Source organism: Carassius carassius, chromosome 44 (assembly GCF_963082965.1).
Source record: "Carassius carassius chromosome 44, fCarCar2.1, whole genome shotgun sequence".
NCBI classification, from domain to species: Eukaryota; Metazoa; Chordata; class Actinopteri; order Cypriniformes; family Cyprinidae; genus Carassius; species Carassius carassius.
The window spans coordinates 1185102-1201059 of NC_081798.1; the positions used below are offsets into that span (position 1 = coordinate 1185102).

The following is a 15958-nucleotide window of genomic DNA, read 5'->3' on the forward strand; positions in this document are numbered from 1 at the left end:
TATGTCCCACATTCTGAAACGCATCGTTTTTTACAAAGCTCATCGTTCTGAAAAGCGAGGTGTGCTCTGATTGGCCAGCTGTCCAGTGCATTGTGATTGGCTGAATACCTCAATGGTGTGACGGAAATGTTACAACCCTTAACATACTGTGATGCATGTCCTGGTCAGAACACCGGCGCTACAAGACGAAAACATTCACACCCATTACAAATGAATTATTTGGTTGCATCCAGTGGGGAAATAAATATGGATTATAATGACTTGTACGTGTTGTGTTGCGTTGATTTTGCAGCATAAACATAAAATCATGTCTGCATTTATGATCCGAAAAATTACTACTCTACACTGCTCAAAACTCGCGTTTAAATCATCAGTGGCAAATCCTTTAAATATGTAAACATACTTACAGACTGTGAGTCAGAACAGCCGGGGCATTGTAGTCTTCTATCCCATGATCAGAAAACAGTCCTCCATAAAATGCGCTGCACACATCTGAATATTCAGGTTGAACTGTTCTGGGACTAAATACAACTTAACCACTGATTTCTAGTTGTGTCCTCTTTTGGAAGGCCAAACAAAGTAGCTTCACTTTGATAGAAACAGTGTCTCCACAACATGATGCCGGCAGAAACAACAATACAACTGTGAGAATCAAAGGTTAGGCCTTCGATCTTTGCATGAACATTTGCAAATCTTCCCACACAGTGACGTAGACATGTGGGGGCGTGTTTAAACGAGGCGTTTTGGGAGGGCGTGGATGAGTCTAAACTTTTATAAAGAATATCTCTTTGGGTTTGAGACTTTAATCTTTGCAACTTTAGGGATCTTATCTATGCAGGAACAGTCCAAAGAGAAAGAAAAACTTAAAATCACACCATATGACCCCTTTAACTTGTCCTTTAAAGCACTGAGACCTGCTTGAGCTGGAATCAGGCCTTTTTCAGTATTAGTGTCTCCTGAATGCGGTGGGTAAAAATATCTGTGATCAACATATTTTGATTACTGAAGTGGAACATTCCAGGAATTCCCTTCCGCGAACTCACGAGGATGAAAAATTCTGGAGCGTTTTACAGTCGCCTGATGACAAACAAGCTATATGCAGGCTACAGATACACGAGACATTTATTAGCAGCAGAAGTTTATTGCAATATCAAACAGTTGTGCATCTATTGAGGTGAAGTGAATTCATTGTTTTACAGCCGTTACTCATTACTCTGACGGGTTTTAGATGCCCGGGCTTGAGGAACTTCTATCCAGATCACTCACCATATTTGGTATGGTCTAGGAGTTTGCTTTTGCTCTCACATGATCTGCTCAACACTGTTTCTTTTTTTGTGTATTTGGGCTGAGAGACGATTCTGTCTGCTGGAAATAAACTCTACAAGTCTGTAAAATAAAGTTCAGCTCAGCCTTTGGAGGAAAACGAGCATCGCATTAGACTCCAAATATTAAAGTGGCTGTGTTGTTTTGTGCGGGTGCTGGAACAAGATTGTCAAACTCTGTCCACATCATTCAGTGTTATTGCACTGGTGTTGCTCTTTTAGAGATCAGGAGATGAAGTGTACTGCTTTCAGATTGTTTAAGCAGTTTAGCTGGACTTTCATCACTTTATTACTTATCAAAAGAGTTCTTTATTGTTTTGGAAAGAAGTCTCTTCTGCTCACCAAGGCTACATTTATTTGATAAAAAAAATACAGTAAAAATAGAGAAATATTATTACGGATTTAGAAAAAAAGCTTTTTATTGTAATGTATGTTAAAATGTTTTTTTATTTCTGTGAGCAATGCTGAATATTCAGTTTCAGTGTCACATGATCCTTCAGAAATAATTTTTACATGTTGGCTTGGTACTCAAGTAACATTTTGCACATTTCTACCACAAAAAAACAAACAAACAAAAAAACAACGTAATTGCTAATTTTTAATCTCACAAAAGAATGTATCCCAGTCTCCACAAAAACATTGAGCAGAACAACTGTTTTCAACATTGATAATAATTTATTGAGCAGCAAATCAGTACATTAGAATGATTTCTGAAGATCATGTGACACTGAAGACTGGCGGAATGATGCTGAAAATACAGCGGAGCATCACAGAAATAAATTACATTTTACAATATATCCACATAGAAAATAGTTATTTAAAATGTGTATAATATGTCACTTTTTACTGTATTTTTGATCAAATAAATGCAGCCTTGGTGAGCAAAACTTCCTCACAGTAATACTCAGCATTGTGTGATGGAGAGGTTGTGTGTGTCTTTCCAAAACATGTAATTTGGCTTCTGCTGACAAACACACACGACAGATGCACTAATGTGCACGTATGCCATAATTGCAGTGGTGACGGATCTGGGATGTTCAGAGCTTTATTAAAGTGACATGGTCAGTGTTGTTCAGTTTGGACTGAAGTAGAAGTCTGTCATGACTTGTCGTAAAGACAGTTTGGGGTTTACTTCCTTCAATTTGTCCAAAGAAAATAAAAAAATAGTCCATACGACTAGTGCACTATATTGCAACTCTCAAAATATGTGATCACAGTGACATCAAACATTGGTTCTTGTGTGTCTCACAAACAAACATCGTTTACATCAAACCTGACGCAAACAAGATTTAAGACTAGCAGCTGACTGGGAAATTGTTTTACAACTTAAAATTTGGTCTGATCCTTGTAAGACTGGAGAAGACTTATTGCACAAGTTCTGCAAACTTTTTTTTTTTGATGCTTGTATGTTGTCGCTGTTGTTTTATTCTAACTGGAACTTGGCAGAAGAAATGGAAAAGGTGGAAAAAATATTTTGCATTGTATATTCATAATTTACAAGATAATGCATTATATCTTTTCCTACACAATTGTAAGTTAAAATGCATTATTATATTTGCATATTTGCTATTACATCTGAAATTGGTTGTCATGAGTTTGAATGCATTACATTTTCAAAAGGTGTAATTTTGATTAAAATTGTAGTAAGTGTAAAGTAAGTGGATGCAAACATAGCTACTGTACTGTAGCTTGCCTTAGCAAATGCAGTGTATTTTTAGAAATACTAACACAACAGTTCATGCATTTCCTGGGAATCGAACCCATGACATTGGCACTAGTAATATTAATGGGTTCAATACCAAGAAAATTTACACTTGCATAAAACTTTTGTGAATAAAGGACCGTTTTTATCCCATTTGTTCAAAAGAACCAAATCTAACACAACAGCTCATGCATTTCCTGGGAATCAAACTTACAAACATGGCACGAGTAACGCCAAGGTCATGGGTTTGATTCCCAGAGAATGCATGAACTGATAAAGTGCATACCTTGAATGCAATGGATAAAAGCATCAGCTAAATGCATAAACATGAATGTAAAAGTAACACAAGTCAATTTTGATGCAGTATAAGAAATTTATTTCATAACAGTTACAAAGAACAAAATATTTAAAAGCATTTTTATCTTACATAAACTGTACAGTGATGGCATGTATTTGACTTTAAATGATTCTGGAATAGACGCTACAGAAGTATTAAATAGAAAACTGAAAAAAAAATTAAGTGGATGGAAAAATATGAAATATTCCATTTATCTACTGTACAAAACAACAACTTGAAAATGGAATCCATTCTGTTGTACCCTGATACATTGTTTAGGCCTCTTGCGTATTAAAAAAGTATTTTACAAAAGAATCCGATGGCATTGCCATCTCACAATAGCTAAAATCTTGGCCTCTTTGGTTCCATAATTCGGTATAATACATTTGAGCAGAATTCAGTTTCAGCTTTTATAAAAATATCTTTTCTTGTTTTTTTTTTTTTCAATGGCAGATTTTTTCTTTACTAATAATGCAACTTCAGTGCAAACATTGTAACAACCATCCGCTCAGAGTAGGAAGCGAAAGTTTACATTTCAAGTATTGAAAACGTTTCATAACAAGTGGGTCATCCGGTGTAGGTCACTACTATACATTGCATAGCTTGTGCGGCACTTATTTCAGAGCAATCGTGAATGAGGCGTGCCACTTGGTACCTTCAAAGGCATTTTTAAGTCTGCAAGTGCTTTATATTGTGCATTTTCAATATTATTTGCAAGTGCTATGCTGCACCATGATGTAACTGAAGAGTTTGAAGAATTTATGAGATCACTGGATTCGCTTGTGTTTCAGAAGCATGTCTTCGGCTTGTTGCATGAATATTCACAACCGAGACATAACAAAACATGCCTCATGATTTATAAATGGATCTCATGTCTGTCAAGAAACCCAAGGATTGTTGTAGCTCTTTGCAGATGATCGTTGAAGATGGATGCTCTCAAATGGATTGGTTGTCACTCAATGGACTCAACGTGGGAAGTGCTGGCGTTGCTTTGAGAAGATGGTCAGTGCTTATTGGGAAGGTACACAGATATAAAAGTCTTTTGAGAAGATCAACCCTCCTCTTTCCATTTTTAAAGACAAGAACTTAACTACACTCTTAAAAAATAAAGGTTTAAGAAGGAAGGGCTTTCTTAGCGATGCCATAAAAGGACCATTTTTGGTTCCCCCAAAAATCTTTCAGTCAAGTTCTTAAAGGGACAGTTCACCCAAAAATGAAAATGTGCTGTTAATTTACTCCCCCTCAGACCATCCTAGATGTAGGTGACTTTGTTCTTCAGTGGAACAGTAAAGAAGATGTGTTTTGAAACGTGGTCCTTGGTGAATCAAACAATGCAGATCAGCGGCTGCCTGTTTTTGAGAATTAAAAGAAGACCAAAGAACGCAAAATGAATACCTGTGGCTCCTAATGATATATTGAGGTCTTATGAAGCAAACCAATCAGACTGTGAATATTATTTACAACATTATTACTTAGGCTCTCAGGCAAACGGTCCAGAGAGATGTCCAGTTCAGGAATGAATGGTTCTTTTGAACCAGTTCATTTTAGTGAGTTAGTTAAATCAATTCATCAGATTGAACTGAATGGTCTGAAACAGTTTGTGGGTCAACCAGCACAGATATACATTTACTGAATAAGAACTCTCTTTCGGACACCTGACAGTCATGAACCAAAATAGCATTGTGTCTGATCCTATGATGAATGAATCATTCAGTGCTCCAGTTCCTCTTGATTAGGACCAAAGACCGAAAGGCCACTGATATGTGCATGCATGAAACAAACACTTGAATGAAGCGCTGAAATGAATGTTTATATGGTTTCTCATTGTTAATGTAAAAAGTTGAGCTGATTAAGACTAGTTTTTTCACTTTATATGCAATATACATGCAAAACATCCACGTTGCACATCTTTATTGGATGCTTTAATAATATAATTTTATATACTTGACATCATTACATGAACTATTGAATTGAATCAGTTCATTGAAAAGAACCTGTTTAATGGAAAAGACTCAGATTACCCTGAGTATGCCTGAGGCTCTGGATTGACAGAAATAAGGTTGTAAAAATGTTCAGTTTCTTGCACAGACTGATTGTTTCACTTCATAAGAACTCAATATATCTTCAGATGTCACAGGTATTAATTCTGTTTTGCCTGTATATGTTTTTTTAATTCTCTACGTGCTGGCAGATGCTGATGGTTTCAGCTAAAAATCTTCTTCACTCCTCTACTGAGGAAAAAAGTCACCTACATCTTGGATGGCCTGAAGGTGAGTAAATTAACAGAACATTTTAATTTTAGGCTGAACTATCTCTTTAAAAGACAAGTGTGAAAAACATTTTAGTGATCTAAAGAACCTCTTGTCTAATGGATGACCATCGATGCCAATAAAAGTGTAAACAGAGATAAAAGCGATCCCATCCCTTTGATGTGACAGAATCGTACAAACCTGTAGACTGGAACTAAATTGCTCGATGATTAAAGAACATAAATATATGTACAAAGATGCGTGGAAGAGTTGGGGATTTGTGAGCACGTGTGAGTCATAAATATTAGTTTCTTACTATGATAATTTGGAAGTCTCAAGCACAGCCGCACTCCTCGACGATCATGTTGGGCACATCCCGTTTCACGATGTTGTATTCGTCGTCAAAGTACAGCATGGACATGGTGCTGAGTTTGGTGGGGATGCAGCAGGAGTTCATGGATCCCGGACTCATTCCTCGCATGCGGTATTGATTTACGACGGCCGTGTGGAAAGATGAAGCCGATCCGGGAACTCCGGCCATGTACGCCGGACAATTCCCTTCGCAATAATTCCCAAAGTACCCTGATGGGGCGATGATCCAATCGTTCCAGCCGATGAGGCGGAAATCGATGTAAAACTGTTGGCGGCAACACAAGCTGCTGCTTCCATCGCATTCAAGACCTCGTTTGCGGATGCGGTGTTTGTTGTCGGCCGCTCGAGCTTGGACCACAAGGAATGGACGATGGGATTCGTCGGCTGTGTTCACCAAAATAGGCATGACACCCATCTTATCGCACACTTCACACCGTACATCCAGGTTCTGCCGTCGATTGCCTTTGGCAAAAACCATTTGCACGGCCTCCGTCAATGGAAAAGTGTGCCATCCGCTGCGTTTGAGATCCACACGCTTCTCCACCAAGTTCCACTTGCTCCCAAGTCCCGGTTCCTGCGAGTAAACCTTCACCGTGACCTTCCTCCTCGAGCCTTTCTCCAAAACATTTGGGAGAATCTTGAAGTACAACCACAGACTGGCTTGAGACACATGGAGGTTCTGGTTGCCCTCGTTGGATATCACGAAAAACAGGCTGGTTTTGGAGGTCAGCGATTCGTCTGTGGGATCAAGAAAAGATAGAAAGGATCAATTCTGTGCATTTCATCCGCTGTTGCTCAGCTGACTTGGGCGATATGCTCCCCGTGAACCCAATGAACCTGGTGAACTCAAAGTCTATAGGATAAAGACATTCAGAGAGGGCAGTGAAATTCTAAGGGCCTCTTGAATGGCCCCCTTAACTTGGACCACTTCAACCTAGACACATTAAATCGTGTTCAGTCTCATGAGATTCAACTTTACAATTTAATAATGTACCTTTTTGACACTAACCTTATTGTAATTTTAATAATTTTTGTTGTCTTGTAATAGGCTTTTTTGCAGAAAAAAACTATTTTATATCTAATCCAAAAATATATTTTTGCTTCTATAATTAAACCAAATTTTTGATCTTTGTGTCAAAATTTTATTTCTTATTTCTTATCTGTTCTTAGAAGTTTTCATGAGATTAAATTCAAACTCAGCATAAATTAAAGGCAAGAAATAAATAAATACTTTGCAATTCAAATCATGAAAAAAAAATCACAATGCAAATATAAAAACAAAAATCGTTCAATAAATAACCTTAATTTTGTGTAGAATATAATAAATCCTCTACAAAAAAAATATTTTGTATTTCTTTCTTCAGATTTTAGGGTGTAATATGGCCAAGACGTTTCCTCAGGAGGTTTTGCTGATGATTATTGTATGGTTAAATCTGTGTTCTCAGGGTCTCGTGACAGCGGCGTTATTCAGGCGTCCGGTCCAGAGCTGCCGGGGGTCTGGATTGAGATGACAGGAGTCAGAGAGCTTGTGAGAGAACAACACAAACCAGCAAAGACTTCCTGTGAACCGCAGAGACACACAATGAGCCGCGTGAGGTCACAGGAACCGTGGACATACAGCCGTACAGTGAGAGCGCGATCAAGCACATCCCTTTGACATCCACAAAAGAACATATTTACACGATACTGACCGCTTCTGGAGCCACAGACCACTCCAGATTCACCAAAACCCATCTCTTATGATTACAAACCATACACACCACACATACACACTTCTCAGGATGTTACACCTGCTTTATCACGCATCTGATCACATGACCGACCTAGCAAAGAAACTAATGCGACATGCTTCAGGTTTCTCTCTCTCTCGGGTTGGTCGTGTGACCAAAGAGACTTCTACATAAAACTAGAAATATTATATTTCTGTCTCTCTGTAATGGAATAATAAATCCAAGCCCTTTGGAGTTTGGCTGAAAAGTATCCACAAAACACACATAAAATTGAAATGTTTAAAAATAAATCAAAAAATATTTTGGATATGTGTGTAATTGTGTAACATGCTGAGTGCAGCTGTGCAGAGAGAAAGAGAGTCACATGGGCGGCTCGCAGGCTTCTGATTGGATAATCACATTTGGTTTCAGCACAGCTCTGTAACTCATTTAGATCTAAACTCTGTCCTGCTGAATTAGAGTTAATATGTTATGAAAACTTTCATTAGTAACAATAACAAATAATATGGCACTATGATGATTCACAGATTCTTCCCAAATATACTTTTTTCTTCCTAGTTTCAAAAGAGTGTATTAAAGGGAAAGTTCACCCAAAAATATTTAGTTTTTTACATTTTAATGATACATTTGTGTTATGTATGTTTTAGTAGTATTTTGCTACACTGATGCTAAATTTAAGTTTAATTTAGTGCAGTAAAGCGATTAATCGTGATTAATCACATCCAAAATAAAAGTTTGTTTATTTTTTTGTTTGTTTGTTTACGTAGTATAAGGGTGTGTGCTGTATATATACATAAACACACTCATGCATGTATGTTTTTAAGAAAAATAGTTACGCTTAAATATTAAATATATTTATATATTATATAAATTATATGGATATAAATATGTACATGTAATTATTTTCAAGATATATACTGTATGTGTGTTTATTTATATACTGTATACATAATAAAAATACACAGTACACACAGATATATTGTATATTGTACTTTTATTTTGATTGCGATTAATCGTGATTAATCGTTTGACAGCACTAGTTCAATTTAACGTTAAATAAAACAAAATGCTTTCAATTTAAATGTGCACACAAAATAATAATAAGTATTCTCACATTCAAAGCAAATGTATTTATTTGATTCTATTAAACATTCATTTAGAACAAATGTAGCATACTAATACTACTTAAATACTAAAAATACTACTGAAATACCTGTTTAATGCACATTAATATAATGGATATTCATCTATTTTACTCTATTTAATATTAAACGAAACTTAAATTTAGCAAAAATACTGCTAATATATACATAATACATATTAATAGTAGTATATATTAAAAAGAAAAAAAAATTAAGAGTTAATCTGTGAATTAATCCCTAATTTTATGTTAAACCTTAAATTCACTTTAAATCTAGCATAAATGTAGAACAATACTACTAATATGTGCATAACACTTATGTACAGAATACTAATAGATAATAATAGTGATATATAATACAAAACAAAACTAACAATATTACACTATATGATGCTTCACAAATCATATCATCACAAAAGTGACTACTTTTTACTAGAAAAATAAATAATAAATATAAATGTGTGTGTGTATATATATATGACATGCTAATGAAGGTTATTCTATGTACTGTATAAGTAGCACACCCAGTAAATCCATGCAGATCCATTTACAAAGAGAAATCATAACAAACATGTTTAATTAGAATGTAATAGACAGATATAACTCTTCAGTTAGTGTCAGTGGGACAGCAGAAGCTCTCCTGACTCTCGTGATGCCGGTGAGTTGTTGGAGGCTAACAGGCTGTTGCTGGGCTTTCGCTAAAGTTGGAATGTTTTTAGCATGTTGCTATGAGGTTGCTAGGGTGCACTGGTTGCTTGTTTGCTATCCTCAGTGTCTTTTATATACTGGTTCCTTTCTGTGGATTGTTTAGAATCTTGACAAGTGGAAACAGAAAAGAGTCTGACCGTTTGGAAGAGTATTAACACCAGTATCTATATATTATTATAGTATATATTCATATTTTACATTACTTAGCCTATACGTTTTTTATTTTTGTATAGAATTCTATGTAGTTGTAATTGACTGTTATTTTGGTTTTACTCATATTTAGTACTTAAAAATAACATCAGATGTTTTAGTATATATTATATATTTTATTGTGTTTAATTTCAGATCAACTTTATTTGAAATGCCAAAACAATTAGTCTTAATGCACTTTCATTTCAGCTTTAATTTTAGTAACTTTATTTCTTCAATTAAAACATTTTAGTTAGGTGCCAAAATAAAAAAATAAAAAAAATATATACATTTTCATTGAAATTTTTACTTCTAATATGCTCTCTCTCTCTCTCTCTCTCTCTCTCTCTCTCTCTCTCTCTCTATATATATATATATATATATATATATATTCGATTTTTTGTTTTTTTTGTGTGTGTAGTTATTCAGTTTAAACTTATTTTGGAATAATATATTCTCATTTCAAGTTTGAAATTATTTTATACATATATTTTATTTATATTAGATTTATTTCAGTTACCAAAAAATAGTTCTAATTTACATCTATTTCAGTTTGAGTCATTTTAGTAGTTTAGTATTTTAGTTCTTCTTCATTTGAATTTTTTATCTAATGTTTTATTATGTATGATATTGTACATTTTATTATATTATGTTTTATATAACCTCTATTTCACTTATCAAAAATGATTTGTTTTATTTACTCTATTTCACTCTACTCTGGTCTAGTTTACTCTAGTTTTAGTTATTTTTAGATTCAATTCAAGCTTAATTTCATTTAGATACCACATTTTGTTTTCAATCTAGTATTTTATTTTAGACTTTTAATTTTTATATTTTATTGTAGCATATTTTAAATGTGCATCAACATGATTTCAGTTGCCAGAAACCATTTTCAGTGGTTAGTTAACAATACCAACACTGATTATTACCGATCTGTTTAACTAAGCGAGTGATTTCCAGACATCACTGATGTTTGTTTGACAAACAGCGCTGGTTCCTCTGTGTGAAGAGTTTGTTCAGATCACTAGCCTGCAGTATTTGAGCACTAGTGGTGCCTGAACACAGGAGGGATGGAGTTTACTGTCAGTGCCGCTTCCAGTTGGCCAAATCAAAGTGTAAAAGCGCAGCTAAAAACAAGCAGTGACGCATGATTACAGGTTGGACGGCTTCCCGTTTCGATTCAGGCCTTTTGCAAAGTGCGGAGCACATTCATCACTGGCTCTAATAGAGAGCGCGAGCGAATTGTCCCTCTTGGCAGCCGTCCTCACCTGAGTCTCCACACACCATTAAGATGTCACAGAAACCTAGAGGGACTCCGGCCTCTGCCAGCGCAGGGCAGCACCATTCTTAAGAAAACCAGATCCTCAAGAAGATCCTGGACGTCTTCCAGAGCTCGTTGTCCTGAGGTCACCCCGCATCCTAATGAGACGACTTCATCAGATCACTGCGACTGCAAGCCTTTACCACAAAACCGCTTTCTGACTGGCTTTCTGATACTGGGCATGAATTCAATCACAAATGCATGCATTTTTAAAAAAATAGAAGAATCTGGATTTAGAAATTATATTTATTTTTGTTATAAGTTGGATTTTGGATATGATATTTAAGTCTCTGAAAATTGTATTATAGACTTAATTTGCATTTTATTCATTTTACTACTAAAATGTATGTATATTTACAGAATTTTATTATTATTATTATTTCCTTGTTAAAAAAAATATATATATATTATTTATAGACAAAGCATTAAGCGTTATATGTTTTTAATGACATACTAGTGAAAGTTATTAAAAAATTGCAACCTCTCTGTTTTATCTTCCTTTTTCCTTTATTCATTTATTTTATTCATAAAATATTTACATTTTTTTATATTCTGAGCTGCAAAACACTTTGAGCTGGATTTTACAATGCATATGTAAAATATGTATACTTATTATTATAATTTCTTAATAATTCTTATAATTTCCTTATTGTTTTATTGTCCTTTTTATTTTACTTATGTTTATTTTATTTTATAATAATGCTGTTTTTTATATTTTGACCCGTAGAGCTGCATTTTGTTGTTGTTATTACTATTATTATTATTACTTGCTTGTGTTTGTTTTTTTTATTTATTTAATTTTCATTTTTGTTTATTCGTAATGCAATTTTTTAAAGACTAAGCATTAAGTATTATGCATTATATAATATTAAAATTATAATTATTAATATTATTATTATTATTAATACTCCTGGTCTTATTGTGAATGATTAATCAGTGCATGTTATTCTAAGAAATGTATAGTCTTTATAATCTATCATTGCAATATAATACTTGTTCCATCTCTAAAATGACTTTTACTTTTCAGTTGATGTCCTCAATCTTGTCAGAACCATTCTTTAATTTATGTTTATGTCTGTTTAATTTTTAAATATGTCACATTACGGAAGTAAAACATTTTGAAAACTCAGATTCTCTCAAGCAGAGCCCTCAAAATAGTGACTATTAAACCACCAGACATCATTTTAGAAGCAAATCTGTGAAACAAAAATAGGTTGCATCCACTCTGTGTCTTCTGTGAAAGCATTGGACAATAGCAGGCTGTGTTTGGACCGGTTAAGCTGCCGCGGTCAGGAATGGCTCATGATCAACATCTCCATCATTTCAGTAAACAGCTCCTGGATCTCATCTTGGCAGTCACAGAGCAGCACAACACAAAGGGTCAAAGGTCCAGATCTGCTCTGGGTTTGGATAATTGCTGCCTTGTTCTAAATGGTGCTTGAAATCGTGTGGACTTCACAGGGCAGCGTTCGCGACCGGACCCGCGGTGCGTTGGTAAGATTCAATCCTGCGTGCTGTGACGTTGTTTTTGGGTGCAAGCGTGAGCTCTTTGCTTCCGAAGTTATTTTAACCTTGAACTCTTTCTGCATGCTGCTCAATTTGTTTAGCAAATTCAATACATTGAAAAGCTAAAGCTGAAAAAACTCAATTCTGCTCGTGAAGTCAACACGAAACGCTCTTTGCATCCCATTTTACTTGCATAATGTGACAGATTTTTGAATGTAACAGGATATTCAAGAGGGAAAGATGCAGCACGGGACGTGATTGTTTCCAGTGGAAATTGGTGGTGGCAGATCTGAATGAGTTGTGTATCTACATGCTCACAAAACTTTTGAGGAGGATTTTTGATGCTAAAGGTCAAGTTTACTCTCTAAAGCAGCTTTATGGATCCCAATCCTAAAAATATCCTTATTTGATTTTATTGATGCTACCTTTAATTGCATTAACTGATATTAGATTACTACGTAGCTATTTGATGTCAACTGCAATGAAATGACTTTTGAGAAGTTATTGCATTTTGTTGAGACATTATGAAGACAAACATCTTTTGTTTTTGTAAAAGATGTTCACTCGTGAAAACGCATGAAATATGATTATAAGGCTCTATGGACGATTGTTTGTTCAGTTGTCATCCAGCAACTTTAAAGGCACAGTTCACCCAAAAATTTAGCATTGCATCATTTGCTCTGTAGTGAATGGGTGCCGTCAGAATGAGAGTCTAAACAGCTTATAAAAACATCACAATAATCCACAGCACTCCATCAGTTAACATCTGGAGAAGACAAAAGCTGAAACAAATCCAGCATTACATGTTTTTAACTTTAAACATTTGCTTCTGGTCAAAATACAATCCATAAAAATAACACTTCCTTCAGTGGAAAAGTGAATCTCCTGTTGTCTCCCACATCAAAAATCCTTTATTATGGAAAAGGTTAATGATGGATTTGTTTCAGCTTTTGGCTTTTCAAGACATTAACTGGTGGACCAGAGTGCTGTGGGTTACTTGTGGATGTTTGGACTCTCATTCTGACGGCACCCATTCACTGCAGAGCATCCATATTGCTACATTTCTCCAAATATGATGAAGAAACAAACTCATCTACATCTTGGATGACCTGGGAGTGAGCACATTTTCACCAAATGTGTTTATTTTCGGATCAATGATTCCATTATTAAGAGCATTTATCTCACTTTAAGTGTTTCTCAGTCCTGCTCCTTACCAGATTCACTCATCAGATCAGTCTCGGGGTCTGGAGTGAGAAACACTAAAACTGAAAGGAAACATTGTGATCTGCCATTTGGACAAAATAGCAACTGAAAGTTGAGCTGTATCTGTTTTCATGCTTCACTGCTATCAGATAATTTGTCGCTGATGCATTTTGATCAGTCGAGAGCAGATTCTAGAATTTGTTGATTTATAAGCACCGAGTGGCTCTAGTTAGATTCTTTAACAGGTTTCTGGCTGCATGAGTTTTCTGCGCGATTCCTGAACCCTGATGACTATAAATGCTCTTTTGATACTTTAATAAAAGGGTTCTGGGTGGCAATTAAACAGAGATACTTTGATGACAGACTTTGCTCAGGCATTTCAAACTGACCATAACTATTTTTCAGATGCTGTGGAACAAGATCAGTCCGCTGTTTAGTCAGGTTTTGCCGTCAATAGCACAAAGTCACGTGACTTTTTTGATGCACATCTATATATCTATATATATATATATATATATATATATATATATATATATATATATATATATATATATTTCGATTTAAGGGATTTTTATTTGAAATTTGGCGTTTCCATCACTCGTTTCTGATGCGATACTGTACTTTAAAATGCGCACAAAAACAGGGTAGGCTAATGGAAACATATAGGTTACCTGTGCGTGCACGCGCTGCGCGCTCGGCTAAACGCGCACCCAATCTTATACACACCTGTCTCGGCGAAGCTGATGATCTCCGAGGTCTCCTCTTCCACCTCGTTCGCGGACGTGGAGTGTCCATCCAGGTTCGGGATCTCCACCCTCCCGTCCTCGCGCACCTTCCCGGCGTGGAGCTTCTTGAGCGCGGTCACCATCGCCGCCTTCGGGATGGGGTGGGTGATGTTGGGTCTGTCCCGCATCTGTAACCGGCTCAGAATGTGTCTCTTCACCACCTCCAACAAATCCACATCCACCAGAGTGCCTCCATCCGTCTGGCTGAGCCCGCAGGACCCGCAGCTCGGGCTGATGCTCGGGGGTTCGGTGTCCGGTGCCGGTGTGCAGCGGATGGAGATGAGGATGGACACAAAACAAAGCACTTCGAATATCAAGCTTTTCATCTTCCGTGATAATAAACAGAACAGGGTGGATGGAGATGAATGCGACCAAGTTCGTATCCGCCTTCTTTCTCTCAAAAAAGTGAGACTCAGAAGTGTTAAATCCACTCTTAAAGGAGATCCGGATTGATCTGAATTAAACGCAAACGCAATAAATCCTCTCAACGTCTAGACTATGTTCCTGCGGTTGATTATTTTGTCACTCTGTCAATGATTTCAACACAATTCGTGACTGATATCACGGATCGTCACCGTTAGATTTTCTCAAAGTTGATAAATGTGAGATGTGTAAATAATAAAGTAACCAGAGCTCTTGATATCTGTCCACGCACAGCCGCGAATGCCACTTTTACGCACGCGTCTGATGCGTCATGGCATGACTGGAAGTATCTCAGTATTACGCGTGTAAAACCCCACAGACTAAACAAAGGAGCTGTTATGATTTGTCCCGGTGATTTCTTCACTCTTTCGAGTTCAAACTATCCATGGTGATGATGTGTAAACCAGTCAGAGAAGGAGACTACAGTATTTCCAAATAATCACTCGCCTCTTTAGTTCTTCAAATGAAGATATTACCCTCCTTTGTTGGGCATTTTGACTTCCAGTGTTCGTTTCCAATATACTTCTTCATCGTAGCTCTCGGTGTGAATGTGTGTCTCTGTGTTAGGCTCGTTTCTCGTGCGAACAGACATTGTGCCGATTTTGAGCCTCTGGAAAGTTTTTATAAGAGGCTGGAGAACCACGTGGGACGAGCCACCAACTCCGGGATTATAAGGGTTGAGGAACCTCGGGATCACCGGGGAATTGTGTCAAGACTAACGCGACATTTCAATGAATTTTCACTAAACTGTTTAACAGGATGGAAAAAAGAAAAAAAAAAGTGCATTTCAACAATAGGCTATTGATGGAATTTTATTTGAGTTCTTATTCGCCTAAAAGTAAAATTACATGCAAAATAAATTTAATAAATATAATCTATGAAGTTAAGGCCTGTGTTCATTTTGTAGTGTGCAATGGCCCACATTTTAGTTGATGCATTTATTTAGACCAGATTGGTATTAAACGAGAAA

General features: G+C 36.1%; 1 protein-coding gene across 1 annotated transcript; it reads right to left on the reverse strand.

The window, feature by feature from the left end:
- Positions 1–5569: 5569 nt before the first annotated feature.
- Positions 5570–15561, reverse strand: LOC132126676 (inhibin beta B chain). The gene is made up of 2 exons (XM_059538099.1): positions 14507–15561; positions 5570–6720 (listed from the first exon to the last, which is right to left on the reverse strand). The coding sequence occupies exons 1-2, from the start codon at positions 14889–14891 to the stop codon at positions 5945–5947; spliced, it is 1161 nt and encodes a 386-aa protein (XP_059394082.1). The 5' UTR covers positions 14892–15561; the 3' UTR covers positions 5570–5944.
- Positions 15562–15958: the final 397 nt, after the last annotated feature.

Coding starts and splice junctions, on each gene's coding strand:
- LOC132126676 (XM_059538099.1), bottom strand. CDS start 14,891: ATGAAAAGCTTGATATTCGAAGTGCTTTGTTTTGTGTCCATCCTCATC. Junction 6,721..14,506: donor CATCAGCTTCGCCGAGACAG/GTGTGTATAAGA, acceptor TTGATCCCACAG/ACGAATCGCTGACCTCCAAA.